The sequence below is a fragment of the Zootoca vivipara genome, chromosome 3 (genome assembly GCF_965207765.1).
Source record: "Zootoca vivipara chromosome 3, rZooViv2.hap1.1, whole genome shotgun sequence".
NCBI classification, from domain to species: Eukaryota; Metazoa; Chordata; class Lepidosauria; order Squamata; family Lacertidae; genus Zootoca; species Zootoca vivipara.
In genome coordinates this window covers 40864686-40877509 of record NC_142586.1, presented here as the reverse complement: position 1 = coordinate 40877509, position 12824 = coordinate 40864686, and the positions used below count along the sequence as shown (strand labels likewise).

General features: G+C 41.3%; 1 protein-coding gene across 3 annotated transcripts in view; it reads left to right on the top strand.

The window, feature by feature from the left end:
- The window catches only part of MDN1 (midasin AAA ATPase 1), a 110522-nt gene extending 98332 nt beyond the window's left edge, over positions 1-12190 (top strand). For all 3 annotated transcript variants that reach the window (XM_088667203.1, XM_035109386.3, XM_035109385.3), the window contains exons 88-102: positions 36-174; positions 1185-1483; positions 1738-1899; positions 2690-2791; positions 3264-3468; positions 4691-4864; positions 5345-5502; positions 6416-6496; positions 6944-7059; positions 8279-8453; positions 9001-9074; positions 9165-9279; positions 9695-9758; positions 10304-10446; positions 11278-12190. In XM_088667203.1, coding sequence (XP_088523329.1) covers positions 36-174; positions 1185-1483; positions 1738-1899; positions 2690-2791; positions 3264-3468; positions 4691-4864; positions 5345-5502; positions 6416-6496; positions 6944-7059; positions 8279-8453; positions 9001-9074; positions 9165-9279; positions 9695-9758; positions 10304-10446; positions 11278-11466 — 2196 coding nt within the window. In that variant the 3' untranslated portion in view covers positions 11467-12190. The remainder of the gene's footprint in view (positions 1-35; positions 175-1184; positions 1484-1737; positions 1900-2689; positions 2792-3263; positions 3469-4690; positions 4865-5344; positions 5503-6415; positions 6497-6943; positions 7060-8278; positions 8454-9000; positions 9075-9164; positions 9280-9694; positions 9759-10303; positions 10447-11277) is intronic.
- The last annotated feature ends 634 nt before the right edge of the window (positions 12191-12824 follow it).

Genomic DNA, 12824 nt, shown 5'->3' with positions numbered 1-12824 from the left:
CCTCACATGGTGTGTCACTTCTTTCTGTTTAACAGCGTGAATATGATGAGAACGAGGTAGACCCTTATCATGGAAATCAAGAGAAACAGCCTGAAGCTGAGGCACTGGATCTTCCTCAGGACCTGAACTTGGAGAATGGAGAGAAAGATGATGAGGACAAGGAAGAAGAAGGAGGTATGGTTCACAATGTGTTCTTTTATCAGCAGATATAAAGAAAAGAAAATACTACTTAGTTGTGGTGCCTCTTGAGTGTCTAGCTATAATTGGGGCCTGGGTGTAGGTGCACAGCCTTAATTTGATTCCAGACAAGGATCACCCCTGTTGTTTGGGGAAAATAAGGATTGATGTCATAATTTTGATCATTCGTGCTTATAACCATTGGAAGTTTGTGGATTAGTTGCTGCATCTGATTGTGTTTGCATTGAGGAAGGAATTCAGCCAGTTCCATGTGGTAGGGGGGCTGTTGCCTTTTCCACACAGGTTTGGAGTTGGCTACGATTGTATTTGAAACTTAGGAAGCGTCTTACCAGTTTTGTCCCACCTCCTGAGGTGCCTGGGCCATTTATATCAATGTTGGTTTCCATAGCTCTCTAGTCTCAAGTATCTGTCATCTTCTGATCCTCTCCTATTCCAATCGGGCACACAGTTTGAGAGATTCTCATGATATCATTTAGTGGCCCCAAGGTCCAGCTCACACCTGTATTTACAGGACTAAAACACTGTGCAATGTGGTAAGACGCACATCAGGGACATAGACCAAGGAGCAGTGGGCTAATTCTGGTTTCGTGGGGCATATCTGCCATTTGTCTGTGTGTTTGTATGCATTCTTCATATTTTAGGGTGTTCAGTACCACAGACGTTGATATGTGATAACAAATGTTTCACCTATTTCAAATAAGTAGTGTATTGTTTGCATGATTGATGCCATATAGAGAGTTGGGCTTTGGAAATACCGTACATAATATCAGCACTTCCATTACTGCAGTACGTTGACATATTGACTCTATGCTTGTACCAAGGGAAAGTTTCAAGTTAAAGGTACCTTACCTTTTCATTTTTAAGGATTATCTACCGTAGGAATCTTAGTAAATCTTCCTCTCTGTTCCTGCCTGCCCAGCAGTCGGTAGGAGAAAAAACTGAATTCTGCCTGCCTTCTGAAAGGTGTGTCTTTTGTGTTGCATTAGGAGAAAATCCTTTTGAGATTGAGGAGAAGACGATGGATGTAGATGAAAAAGAACTTAAGGATTCTGAAGAGACGGGAGAGGATGGTCTGGATCCTGAGCAAGCTGAGAAAGAGTCCTCTGAAGATAAAGGTGAAGGAGAAGATAAAATGGAGGAAGGAGAAACAAAGGATGAGGAAAGCGCAGGGCATCCCGAAGATGCAAATATGGAGGAAGAAGCAGAGGCGCCAACAGAAGACCCAAGTGAATCTCCTGAGAAAGAGGGAGAAAAAGGCATCTCTGACCAAGGCCTTAATTCTCAGGTTTCGCTTATTCTTTTATTAATAAAAAATAGTAAATGACCTCCTTGACTTCCCCTGCAAGGAGGCATGTGAAAAAGTGTATATAGAGATAGTATACAGTTTCAAGGCTAAAATTCCAGTAAATGGTAGTAGTAGCACTGTGATTTCCCTGGACAGCAAATAGATCTCCTGTAGTACAAAACAATTTCTGGCTCTCCCTCCCAATCACACTTGTCGAATACTAATACTGATGTCTTCCATCTGAATTGCTTTAGGAAGAGGAGGATATCGATAACCCTGTCAAGGACGAGGAGCTGCCTGATGCCGTTGAGAGAATGGAACATGAAACTGATGGGCAGGCAGCAGAGGAGAACCTGCAGAGCGACACGGCTGTGGAGCTGGCTGGAACTGCTTCTGAGAAGGACCAGGCGAAAGAGGTGAAGCGGGGGAAATCCCACAGTACCTTTTGTATTATGTGGAACATACTTTGGAGGGGGGGAAACTTCGAAAGCACGTAACTTTTAGGGTTGTCCCTCTGCTGCTGATTTTTCCTCTCTGGGTAAATACAGTGGTGCCTCGCAAGACGAATTTAATTCGTTCCGTGAGTCAATTCGTTTTGCAAAAAATTCGTCTTGTGAATCGCAGTTTCCCGTAGGAATGCACTGAAATTTTTTTTTTTTGCCCATAGGAATGCATTAATTACATTTCGCAAAACAAATTCGTCTTGCGAGTCACCATCAGATCGTAAGACGCATTCGCCTTGCGAAAAATTTGTCTTGCAGTGTCCTGTGTCTAAACTTCATATAGTACACCTAGCTGCAGTGGTTCCTAACCCAGGAACAGAGCTACTACCCCCTATACCACCTCCCACACTGTTCTGGAAGGTCCCCTGAATCTACAGCACTAGTATTTGGGGTGCTGGGAACTGCAAGGCATGTGCGGTGGGGAGAAGGAAATGGGCAGAAATCACCTCTCCTCCCTTCCGTTATCTGCAGCAGTCCCCGAGGATTTTTCCAACCCTGTGGTCAAAGCATATTGATCGTGTTTCACTAACTAGCCTTGGGGTTTTCTGCAGTGTCAAAATTTACACACAGGCTTCTTCTTAGAAGCGCAGCCGGGTATGCTTCTGTGTTTTGAAGACACTGCATTATTCTCAGATGAGCGCGGAACTGTGTTCTATGTTTTAGCAGAAGACTTAACTTTGGTGGTTTGTCTGTCTTTCTTCAGAGACATGGAACTGGAGCTGCTGACGCAAATCAGTCAGAAGGACATGAATCTGAGTTAATGGCACGACTGGCTTGTCGGAAACAGAGCAGGAAAAATACACAGGTCTTTTATTCTTTCATAGATTAAAGAAATTGTAAGCTAGCTTTTTTATATGACCTTTTCTGCACCTCCTGGACTAATGCCTGGATCAGAAATTACTCAGCAGCTATAGTACATCCCAAATGCTCTTAAGCAGTTCTCAGCTCAAATTGCATTGAGTTTTAAAATGCATCTTCGGAGAGAGTACCTTTAGAAATTCATATTTAAATGCAAATTTTCCTGCATTTTTTTTTAAAGATGGCTATATTTCCCTCAGTATCAGAGGCTGCTAATGCACTCGTGTTTTGCTTGTGGGCTTTGAACAGGCACCCGGCTGTCTGCTGGGAAAACAAAATGCTTACCTGGATAGGATTTTGGTTTGATCCTGCACGTTTGTTCTATTGGGCGGTGTGATAGGTTACTGAGCTTCTGAGCCTTGAGTTTGTTTTTTCCGAACCTCATTGAAATTTCATAGCTGTGCTTGCCAATTTTTCAGAGTTTTAAGAGAAAGCCTGGCCAAGCCAACAATGAGCGCTCAACGGGGGACCACAGTCAACAAGTTCACAAGCGGCTGAAAACTGTTGAATCCAGCAGCGAAGCAGAACAGGCGCAGATTCAGCCAGAACAACGAAACATGGGAGAAGCTGATGTGTTTGAGCACATTAAGCAAGGCAGCGAAGCCTACGATGCACAGACCTATGGTATGCCAGCACTTTCACAGTGATGTCAGAGGGACAGACCATTTTAAATCCTTTGTACCACTAAACCTCCGCTTACAGGAAAATGAGCATGCATTCTTTATTGAAATAAAAGCAATGAAACATGTTAGATTTGGTTGGTTGGGGAAAGGATTTAAATAAGGAATTTTTCAAGGAACTTGCGTTTGCTTCTCTCTCATAGTTCGCTTTGCACGGCTTCATTTTTTAAACCTAATAGGCACATTTATTTCTCCACATTAAATCAGTTGCTGAAGCTTTAAAAACAAATCCCTAAGAAGGTATTTTCTAGCTTTCTAGCCTAGACTGCAGTCCATTATCTCATGGTGACAATGCACTTGGGGGGTGGGGCTGTTGCCCAAAGGTTTCTTGTACAGTGGTAGGCAGCCTGGTGCTTTAAGTATCTCTTGCAACTGAAGTATCTCTTGCAATTAAATCCCAGCTAAATGCTATTGTGGTAAATCCTACTTACAGCTTCTAAAACAAAGTATTTTCATGGTTTCTCTCAAATCCACCTGTTTCTTGAAGGACGTGTGTTTAGATTTTATGATTAGTAATGAAACCTCTTTCTGTCGTGTCAGTGAGGTATGTAACTTGCATTTTTCGACATTGGAGCTAATCAGTTTGTCCTCTGTATGATGAAGTCCGAATCTATTGTACCTGTACATACCACTAGTATTCTAGCACACATCAAGTGCAGATGTGTGGTAAAATCCACTTTTAACACTGAAAAGGGCAACCAAAGTTCAACACATTAAGGAAGTGTAACCCAGGAGATTGTGGTTCCCATAAATTCTTCATTCATCTCTTCTCATTCACCCTAGGTCATAGCAAGGTGGGTAGGAGGCAGAGCTATGAATGGGGAAATCCTCAGTTTGAAGTTTGCCTTAGCTATGACCTCGCTAAGAGGCTTTAGGCACAATTCTCTCTTCTCCCCCTTAGCAATATGGGAATGGTGACATTGACCCTACCTGGAGGTTTTAAAGAGTGTAAGATAATGCAGGTGAAGTACTTTGAACACTCCCGAACGCTATGTAAATTACAATATTTATCTCACTACCTGAATTGTTGTGTGTGCCCCCCCCCCTTCAAGTGCTTCGGGTGTCAAGTTAAACTTTACAGATATTGATGACTGTTAGTTTGGTGATATGGGAGAGCAGCATAGAGTTGCAAGATTTTGGTTTGATTTTGGCTGTGTTTCCACCAGATGTAGCCAGTGAAGAACAACAGAAAACAACCATGCCTGTCACTGAAGACAATGAGGAACCAGTTTCTGAAGATGTAGCTATGGAAACGGAAGCTCAGAAAGATGAGGATCTTAGAATGGTAGAGGCAGAGAAACTGAATCCAGAAGTAAAAGCATCTAGTGCTGCTAAATCTGGTAAATTGCCAGTTCATTATCTTAAAAGAATTTCATTCTTCGGGAATAATTCCTTCATTTCAATTGGAAGACTGTCCTGTAGTCCGTTGGGGCCATACCGTTTGCTCCCTGGCTCCGACTATCCATCTTACCCACCCTGCCCCTACTGCTCACATGTTGCGGGGAGCCAAGGTCCCCTGCAAGGAGCCTGCTTGTGCCATACATGATTTTAATCCTGTTATCATGCATGGGGAGTTTTAGGCATCTGCGGCAGGCTCTCCACTTCAGATGTTGCTCCCAGGAGTAGCAGAGCCAGCAAGCGCAGCCTTTGTCTTCCCTTCACACCACTGTAACCAAGTGAAGGGCTAGTACCTGAAAAGAGTTATTATTGTTGTTATTATTTATTGAATTTATATACCGCCCTATACCCAAAGGTTAGTAGTGTGATTGCTAATGGCCCTGGAAATGTGTGAAGCAAGCATGTCATTTATTCAACGATAGGACCTGAGGAGGTCGAGTTGGACAGCCAAGCCCTCAATTCTGAAGAAGACGAAGAGCGTGGAACAGAAAAATCGCCATTGGAAGTAAAGCCCTCAGAGAGAGACAAAAACACTACCATACATACTGCCCATCAGTTCTTGAGGGATACCTCCATCCAGGTAAACTACCAACCGTGCTATGAAATAAATAGGATGTGTTGATTGGTGTGAATCTTTCCAGGATACAGTGCTTTTGTAATTTTAGTTTATCCCAAATTAGTTTCTTGCTCTGAATCAATATTTAGGTTCCACTGAGGAAGGAACTCCATTTACATATGGTAGAGACTGGAATAGGGAGATCACATGACTGAGATACGGGAGAAGGGTAGATATACATGTGATCTACATTACTTAAGCAGGTTTCCCCCCCTACATCAAAGTAGACGGCTTTTTTTTTAAATGACAAGTTGAATCTCAGATCTTGTGGCCTCAAAATACATGTGTAAGTGAGCTGCCTGTAGATGGGACTGTCTATAATCGAGTCAATACACTCAGCTTTGACATTTGGAGGGCTGGAAAGCCTTGAGTTTGGGGGCACCGTGCTCTCTGCAGAGATTCAGCTCTGGTAGCTTTGCATGCACATACTCTGATCCATGTCTAAGTATATTCATGCAGAAATTTGCATCTGCGTGGAGATTTCCCTCGATGGATGGGAAAATTTTAGAAAATATCAGTCATGGAGATATTTGCAGCTGGAAGTGAAGATCTGTGTTTTCCTCCAGACCCCCTAGCATATGAGGAGATAAATCAGATTTGGGCTTGGTCATGTGGTTCAGAGAGGAGATAAGTACAGTAATATGCTGCATGCACATAAATTTCCCCCATGAGTATAAAAGTAAATTTAGAATTTCTCCTTAATTGTTGCTATCCAGTGGTCCAGAACACTAAAAGTTCTCCTAAAAAAATAAGGGATGAGTTACGTTTTTTCAAAAAAAGAAGTTTGCTTTTCGAGGTATGTGTGTATGTGGCAAGTATGTCATTCTAAAATATCTGTCCATATTGTTTGATTCAAATTCCAATTTGTTATTTTAAGTGCATTGTTAAGGATCCTGAAGAGCTAAGACGAGAACTAGAGAAGCAACTGGAAATTTGGCAGAGTGGAAACGCTGCTGAGGTTAGTGAATTGTTCAGTCAAGCAATATACATTTGCATAATTTTTTTGGAAAACTTTTTATTGAATATAAATGGAATATTAACACGTTATTTCAAAAGCCATGTTAAATATTGGGTTCTGGTACTGCTTAATCACCACAGAGCAAGGAGCAGAATTGTAGATACTGATAATCTTCTGCAATACATGGACGGCAATTATACTAGTAAAGACCCTTTGCAACTGATCAGTTTATACCACAGGATGCTAAGACAAAGCTATACTCGAAAGTTATAGCAAGAATTATTTTTAAAAAACCATTTCTATAAAAGTATTTGCAACTGATATATCCTGAATTATTTAGGTTTTGTACTTGGGAAAGGGATTTATCTATTTAAAAGGTTAACGCTCTAGGCTTTTAACTTTACTAATAAAAACTCTATGGGTTTTTAAAAAATCTTAATGTTGCAGGAAAAGGCAGCAGCAGAGATGTGGCAGAGGTATCTTCTCCTCACCGCACCACTTTCACAGCAGCTCTGTGAGCAGCTGAGACTCATACTGGAACCAACTCAGGCAGCCAAGCTGAAGTAAGTTGCGTCCCTGTAAAAATGAAATCAGGGCCCCCATACATTGTGATTTGGCTCCCAAGCTTTCTTTCCAGCTAAAACTGCTTGAGCATATTATTACTATAGGATATATCATTCACGTCCCACTGGAATCAATGGCAAGAAATCAAAGTGACTCTAGACTGCCTGTTGCATTATGTGTGCTGTACTGTATAAATGTGCTTGTTAAGTCAGTCATTTTACATAGTACTGTACTTTGAAAGTTAAAGCGCTGTAGGTTTTGATTTGACATAGGCCACTATTTCCAGAGGTGTAGTCCTATTCGTCTGTTGCAAAAACAAGACTGTTGTATCACTTTAGAAACTTACCATAGTTATAGTATAAGCTTTTTGTGGACAAAAGTCCACTTGGTCAGAGGTACATGTGTGTAGTTTGTATGTATGTATGCAGAAAAGTGTGTAAGTAGGGTGGGGAGCCAGTGTTCAAATGTTGGACTACAACTCCCATTATGCCTGACCATTGGCCATGCTGCCTGAGGCTGATGGGAGTTGTAGTCCAACCATGTCTGGCAGGCTACCATCCCTCATTGATATGGTTTGATCTGGACACTTCTCCGGATCAAACCGTATCATGAACAAAAGAGCTCCTTTCATTCACAAGGACAGCTGGTTTCCAGTAAAGGCTCTCTGTTGGAAGAAAGAGGAAAGGAGCAGATTTTTGCCAGTTTCTCTTGCAGCTGCCCAGGCTGCTTCTCCTGCTGCTCTAGGGAGTCATTCAACCTCCTAGAGCAGCTTTGCAGAGGGTGAAGGAGGAATTATTGGCAGAAAAATCACCTTCCTCCCAACACAAGTAGATTTCCATGCAGGTTTAGTAGCAAGTTCCAAATTAAAGATCCCGGAGAAGCTTATTTTCTCCCCTGAAAGGAAACATGTCCAGCCCTTGTAGGCAATGCCTGCTGAAATCTCAAAGGGGAAATTCAGTGCCTTTGACCCACCCATGTGAAACCGAAATAGATTATGTAAAATAAGTAATATGCAAATAGGCCTGGCTCCTCTAAATATCAGGAGAGTTATTACACAGGTGTGCAAATAATGAATCTTGATGCCCAAAAAAGCTGTCTTTTATTTTGACTATTCATTATCTACCAGTTCATGTAAAATACTTTCCCGCCAAGTGGGTTTTTTTCCTCCCCCAGCAACTGTGTTACTATTAATATTTTCCTTTTCTTCATAACTACCAGAGGGGATTATAGAACAGGAAAAAGGCTGAACATGCGCAAAGTAATTCCATATGTTGCCAGCCAGTTCCGAAAAGATAAAATTTGGTTACGGAGGACCAAGCCCAGCAAAAGGCAGTACCAGATCTGCTTGGCCCTTGATGACTCTGCCAGTATGGTAGACAACCACTCTAAGCAGGTAAAACAGAAATTGTGAAGAAGCCAACTTAAAAGTCTTATATGAATGGATTCAGCATTTATCTTTCACACATCAGACTTGCAGTTAACTATACAGGAGGCATTTCCCCACCTCATTGCTGCTGTTCTTCCTTCTCTGTCGTCAGCATAGCTGCTACTGTTTGCTTCCCTCTGCCTGCCACCATGCGGTTTACGCCAGATGCTCGTTCAACAAGCTCAGGGATAGCGACAGGGATATAGGGGGTGATCATATGGCTGTGATGAATGAGCATGCATCTCTTTCCCTGCAGCAGGGAGTTTAGCAGTGGGGATGATCACCTGGGGGGGAAAGTTACAAGCAAGTGCAAATTGTATTGCAGGGGTATAGCATTCCATTTTCTAATTCATTTGCTTCTGTGATAGTATCACATATCACAGTGCATTTTCGGTCCGTGACAAATGCATGAAGCAGTTTTAGAATTTTGCAGTTCGTTAACTGTTCTGTGGTGAATTCTGTGCACCTTAGTTTAGATATACATGAGACTCAAACTTTTATTTGTTTTCTATAGCTTGCTTATGAATCCCTGGCAGTGATTGGAAATGCTTTGTCTCTCTTAGAAGTGGGGCAAATTGCTGTGTGCAGGTAAGGCTATTTTAAAGCCGGAGTTGTGATCATAGAAATCTTTTTACTCCTGCTCAGTGCACTGTTTTAAAACGTTTCTTTTTATTTCAGTTTTGGAGAGGCTGTTCAGCTGCTACACCCATTCCATGAACAATTCAATGATCAATCGGGAACGAGAATACTCCAGCTGTGCAAATTTGAACAAAAGAAAACTAAAATAGCTCAGGTATCTCTAGTATTCCATCTTGGATGAGTGGGGCTGCCTTTTTTCATTAAAAGTTCCCAATGTTGTGTTTAAATAACTATTGTGCCAGGCTAAGGGTTTTCTTAGGTTAGGTCTTTTACTCCCCTGTCCAATTTGTCCTTAGAATGTTACATGAAGAAAATGGTCATGTCTCTGCACTAGCCTGATATATTGCTTGTAACAAAAAAGAATAGTGCAGTCTTGTGTTTACTGCAGCCCCTTCAAAACAGCCAAGGGAATAATGTGGCTGCTGTAATTTTAAGTCTATTCTGAGTTCACAATCTTAGGCTGCAGTTCTCAACTTGCATTCCCATTCATTTCTGTAGAACAATTGTCTTAGAAAAGAAATTGTTAGCTCACAGCCGATGCACATATATATTCTCTCGCTTTTCTACAGTTCCTAGAATCCTCAACAAATATGTTTGCTGCAGCACAGCTGTTCTCTCAAAGCATTAATCCAGGTGAGTTCCCTCCTCCATTTTTGTATACAAACAAGTTAGGCATGGTACTAGAAATAGTTCTTCTTTGGATTTATCAGGAATGTGGCTCTCTCGGCAGAAGCTGAATACACAAATGGCAATTGTTAGTAAATAAGGCTGAAATCCTAGCCCAACGTATGTGGGGAGTGAGCCCCATTATTGGGTAGCGCTTGCTTGTGACAAGACATGATTGGGCTAGCACTATGAGGTCTTCTCAGAATAATATTTTAATTCTTGTTTCTTCTTTGTTGGCACTACAACTGGACGGGGTTTTTTTTCTTCCTGTTGCTTTTAGAACATTCATAAGCATTGTCTTACTTTAAATTTCATGTCCTTTTTTGGGTGAAGCAAAGCTACATCCCGTTTAGGGATGTATTTTATACTATTTTTATACATAAAACTTTGTTCTCAGGGCTGGCTTTCATGTCCGCTTGTATATTAAAGTAATAGAAAATGTTAGTAAGACTGAATATGTACCCTTTTTCTAGTTTTGTTTGCTAAAACTGAAAACATGCCTTTCTCAATAGAAACTGCTCAGCTACTCCTAATAGTGTCAGATGGAAGAGGTCTTTTTCTCGAAGGCAAAGAACGTGTCACGGCAGCTGTTCAGTCTGTTCAGAATGCAAATATCTTCGTCATTTTTGTAGTGTTGGACAACCCTAATTCACGGGTGAGTAAATGAACCATCAGTAATTGTACCACTTTAAACTGGGTGGAAAAATCACATTGGTTGGGTTTAAAATAGGTCCAAGGCATCCTGTATATGAGAAACTTTATTAAACTGGTCAAGCTTCCTGCCAATCATAGATGTGGGAGCTGAGGTTTCATACTACAGTATAAGGAAAAATCTACTTTCATCTGCACTTATTTCTGGTTCTTGCCTTCAGCATTCATTTTGCCGATACGGAAATTTGCCTAATGTTTACAAACTTCCAGAGTTAATTGCTGACTACCTTTCCTGCAAAATAGTTTTTTTTATATATTTAAATCCAGCTTCTTCTGCCTCTCACCTTGGTGAGGAAAGCGACAAGTTCCATTGGAGGTCCAGCTCAGGTTATTCTCAGCCTGACTTTGCAGGTTCTAGATCAAGGAACAAAGTTTTGCGGGCATCTTTGTCTTGACATTCCCTGCCACAATACTGGCATTTAGTATTCCTACTGTGTTAAGTTTCTTTACAATCACAGGTAGCTAATTGTGCATGGAGACTATGCTATAAAAGACCACATGGAGTAGTAAAAAAAGTTATAAGTAGTGTACAGTGACAGCCTTGAAATCAGCACTAATATTCTCTCCCTTGGTGACCTCCTGGTTTAGTCTTCAGTAACTATTGTTAGGATCGCCTGCAAAAGCTACAATCCACTCATTTGAAAACAGAATGAATTGACTCTTTCAGGAGATTGGTGAGAGATGAGGAATGAGAGAGGCAACTTTTTTCATTGATCCTAGCTGCATAATGCTACTTGTGTAGTCCTGTATCTGATATTGTCATTTTAATTCACAGGATTCCATCTTGGACATTAAAGTACCTGTGTTCAAAGGCCCTGGGGAATTGCCAGAAATCAGGTCATACATGGAGGAATTTCCCTTTCCTTTCTACATCATTCTGAGAGATGTGAATGCCCTCCCAGAGACCCTCAGTGACGCATTGAGGCAGTGGTTTGAACTGGTGACTGGTTCAGACAACGTGTAGAATTTGGCAGGTCATGTGAACATATAGTTGCCAGTTAATGGCAAAGGTCATCAACTGAGTTGCTGTTCAGACGGGCCAGAAATTATACAGTAACATAACATGATTTCCCCCCCTTAACAGTGCAGGAGACTATGCAAACCATGTGAACAAAAAGACTGTTCACTTTCTTGCCTATATCTGAAAACAGTGGAAAACCATCTCCTGGTTTTTTTTACTCTTTGTATAATTTATTCTTATTTCCATATCACTAAGAAATAAGTGGTTCCCAAGACTATTTTCTATAGTAGTAAGAAACTAGTTTCCTTCTGAGAGGAAGTTGCAACTAGAATGATTAACTATAATTAAAGAATATTTGTCTGTTTTGGGTCACATGTGTGAGTGGGACCCTGTATTTGGAGGAAGGGTTGAATTTTACACAACCAAAAAACACCACAACAACCACAAATCCTACTTGAATACTTGAAACTGTCGCTGAACAGTTGCTGGTTTTATGATAATGCTGGAAGAGTAGGTTTTTTTAGGAAAAGACTCCGTGTTATCATTTTACACTGTGAACTTTGCCCTCTGTTCAAGGGAAATAGTGATAAACACATTTTAGTATCCTGAAAGCATGCCCAAGGCTCTTTCTGTCGTCTCCTATTCCCTGCCCCCCCCCCAACTTTTTTCATTGCAAATGCTATGCATCAGTTGTGGTTACTAATAAACAATGTTTTGCTGTTTGTAATTGTGGTGTCCATTATTTGTTGGAATATTAAGATTCTATATTAAGAATCTTGGGAACTTAATAGAATTGGTCTTGAGTGGGCCTGACCTTCCTGCGCTACTGTGACCTCAAGTCCACTTCCTCCCCACCCCTTCCAGGAAAAGCACCCATCGCGTGACATGTGCTTTGCTTGCACAGCCCATAAAAGAAACGTGTTCACCCTCGGATGCGGATATCTCCAGCTTCTTTGCAGAATGGACAAAGATGGGTCTATTGATCGATCACAAGGCCTCTTGGAATTTGCCCTTCTCTCTCTACAGAAGATAAAGAAGGAATTCAGTATCAGGAAAAGAATAATAGACTATCTAAAAAGAAAAAGCCAACCATTGTTGATGTGCATTTGTCAAAGAGCCACAACTCCTGGGCAACGGAAGCTGCTGCGAAAGACTATCATCAGGGACAGGAGCTTGGGCTGATGACGTTATCCTGAAAGACTCACTTAAGGCCTTCTTGGAGAAAATGATTTTGAAAGCTACTTGGATGACCCGGAGCCCTTCGTTTTGCTCTGTTCAGAGGGCAAATCCAAGCCTGATTTCTATGTTTTGACAGTTAATTTTCTCACCTTAGTGACTAGGTTAGCCCCCTTTGGATAAGC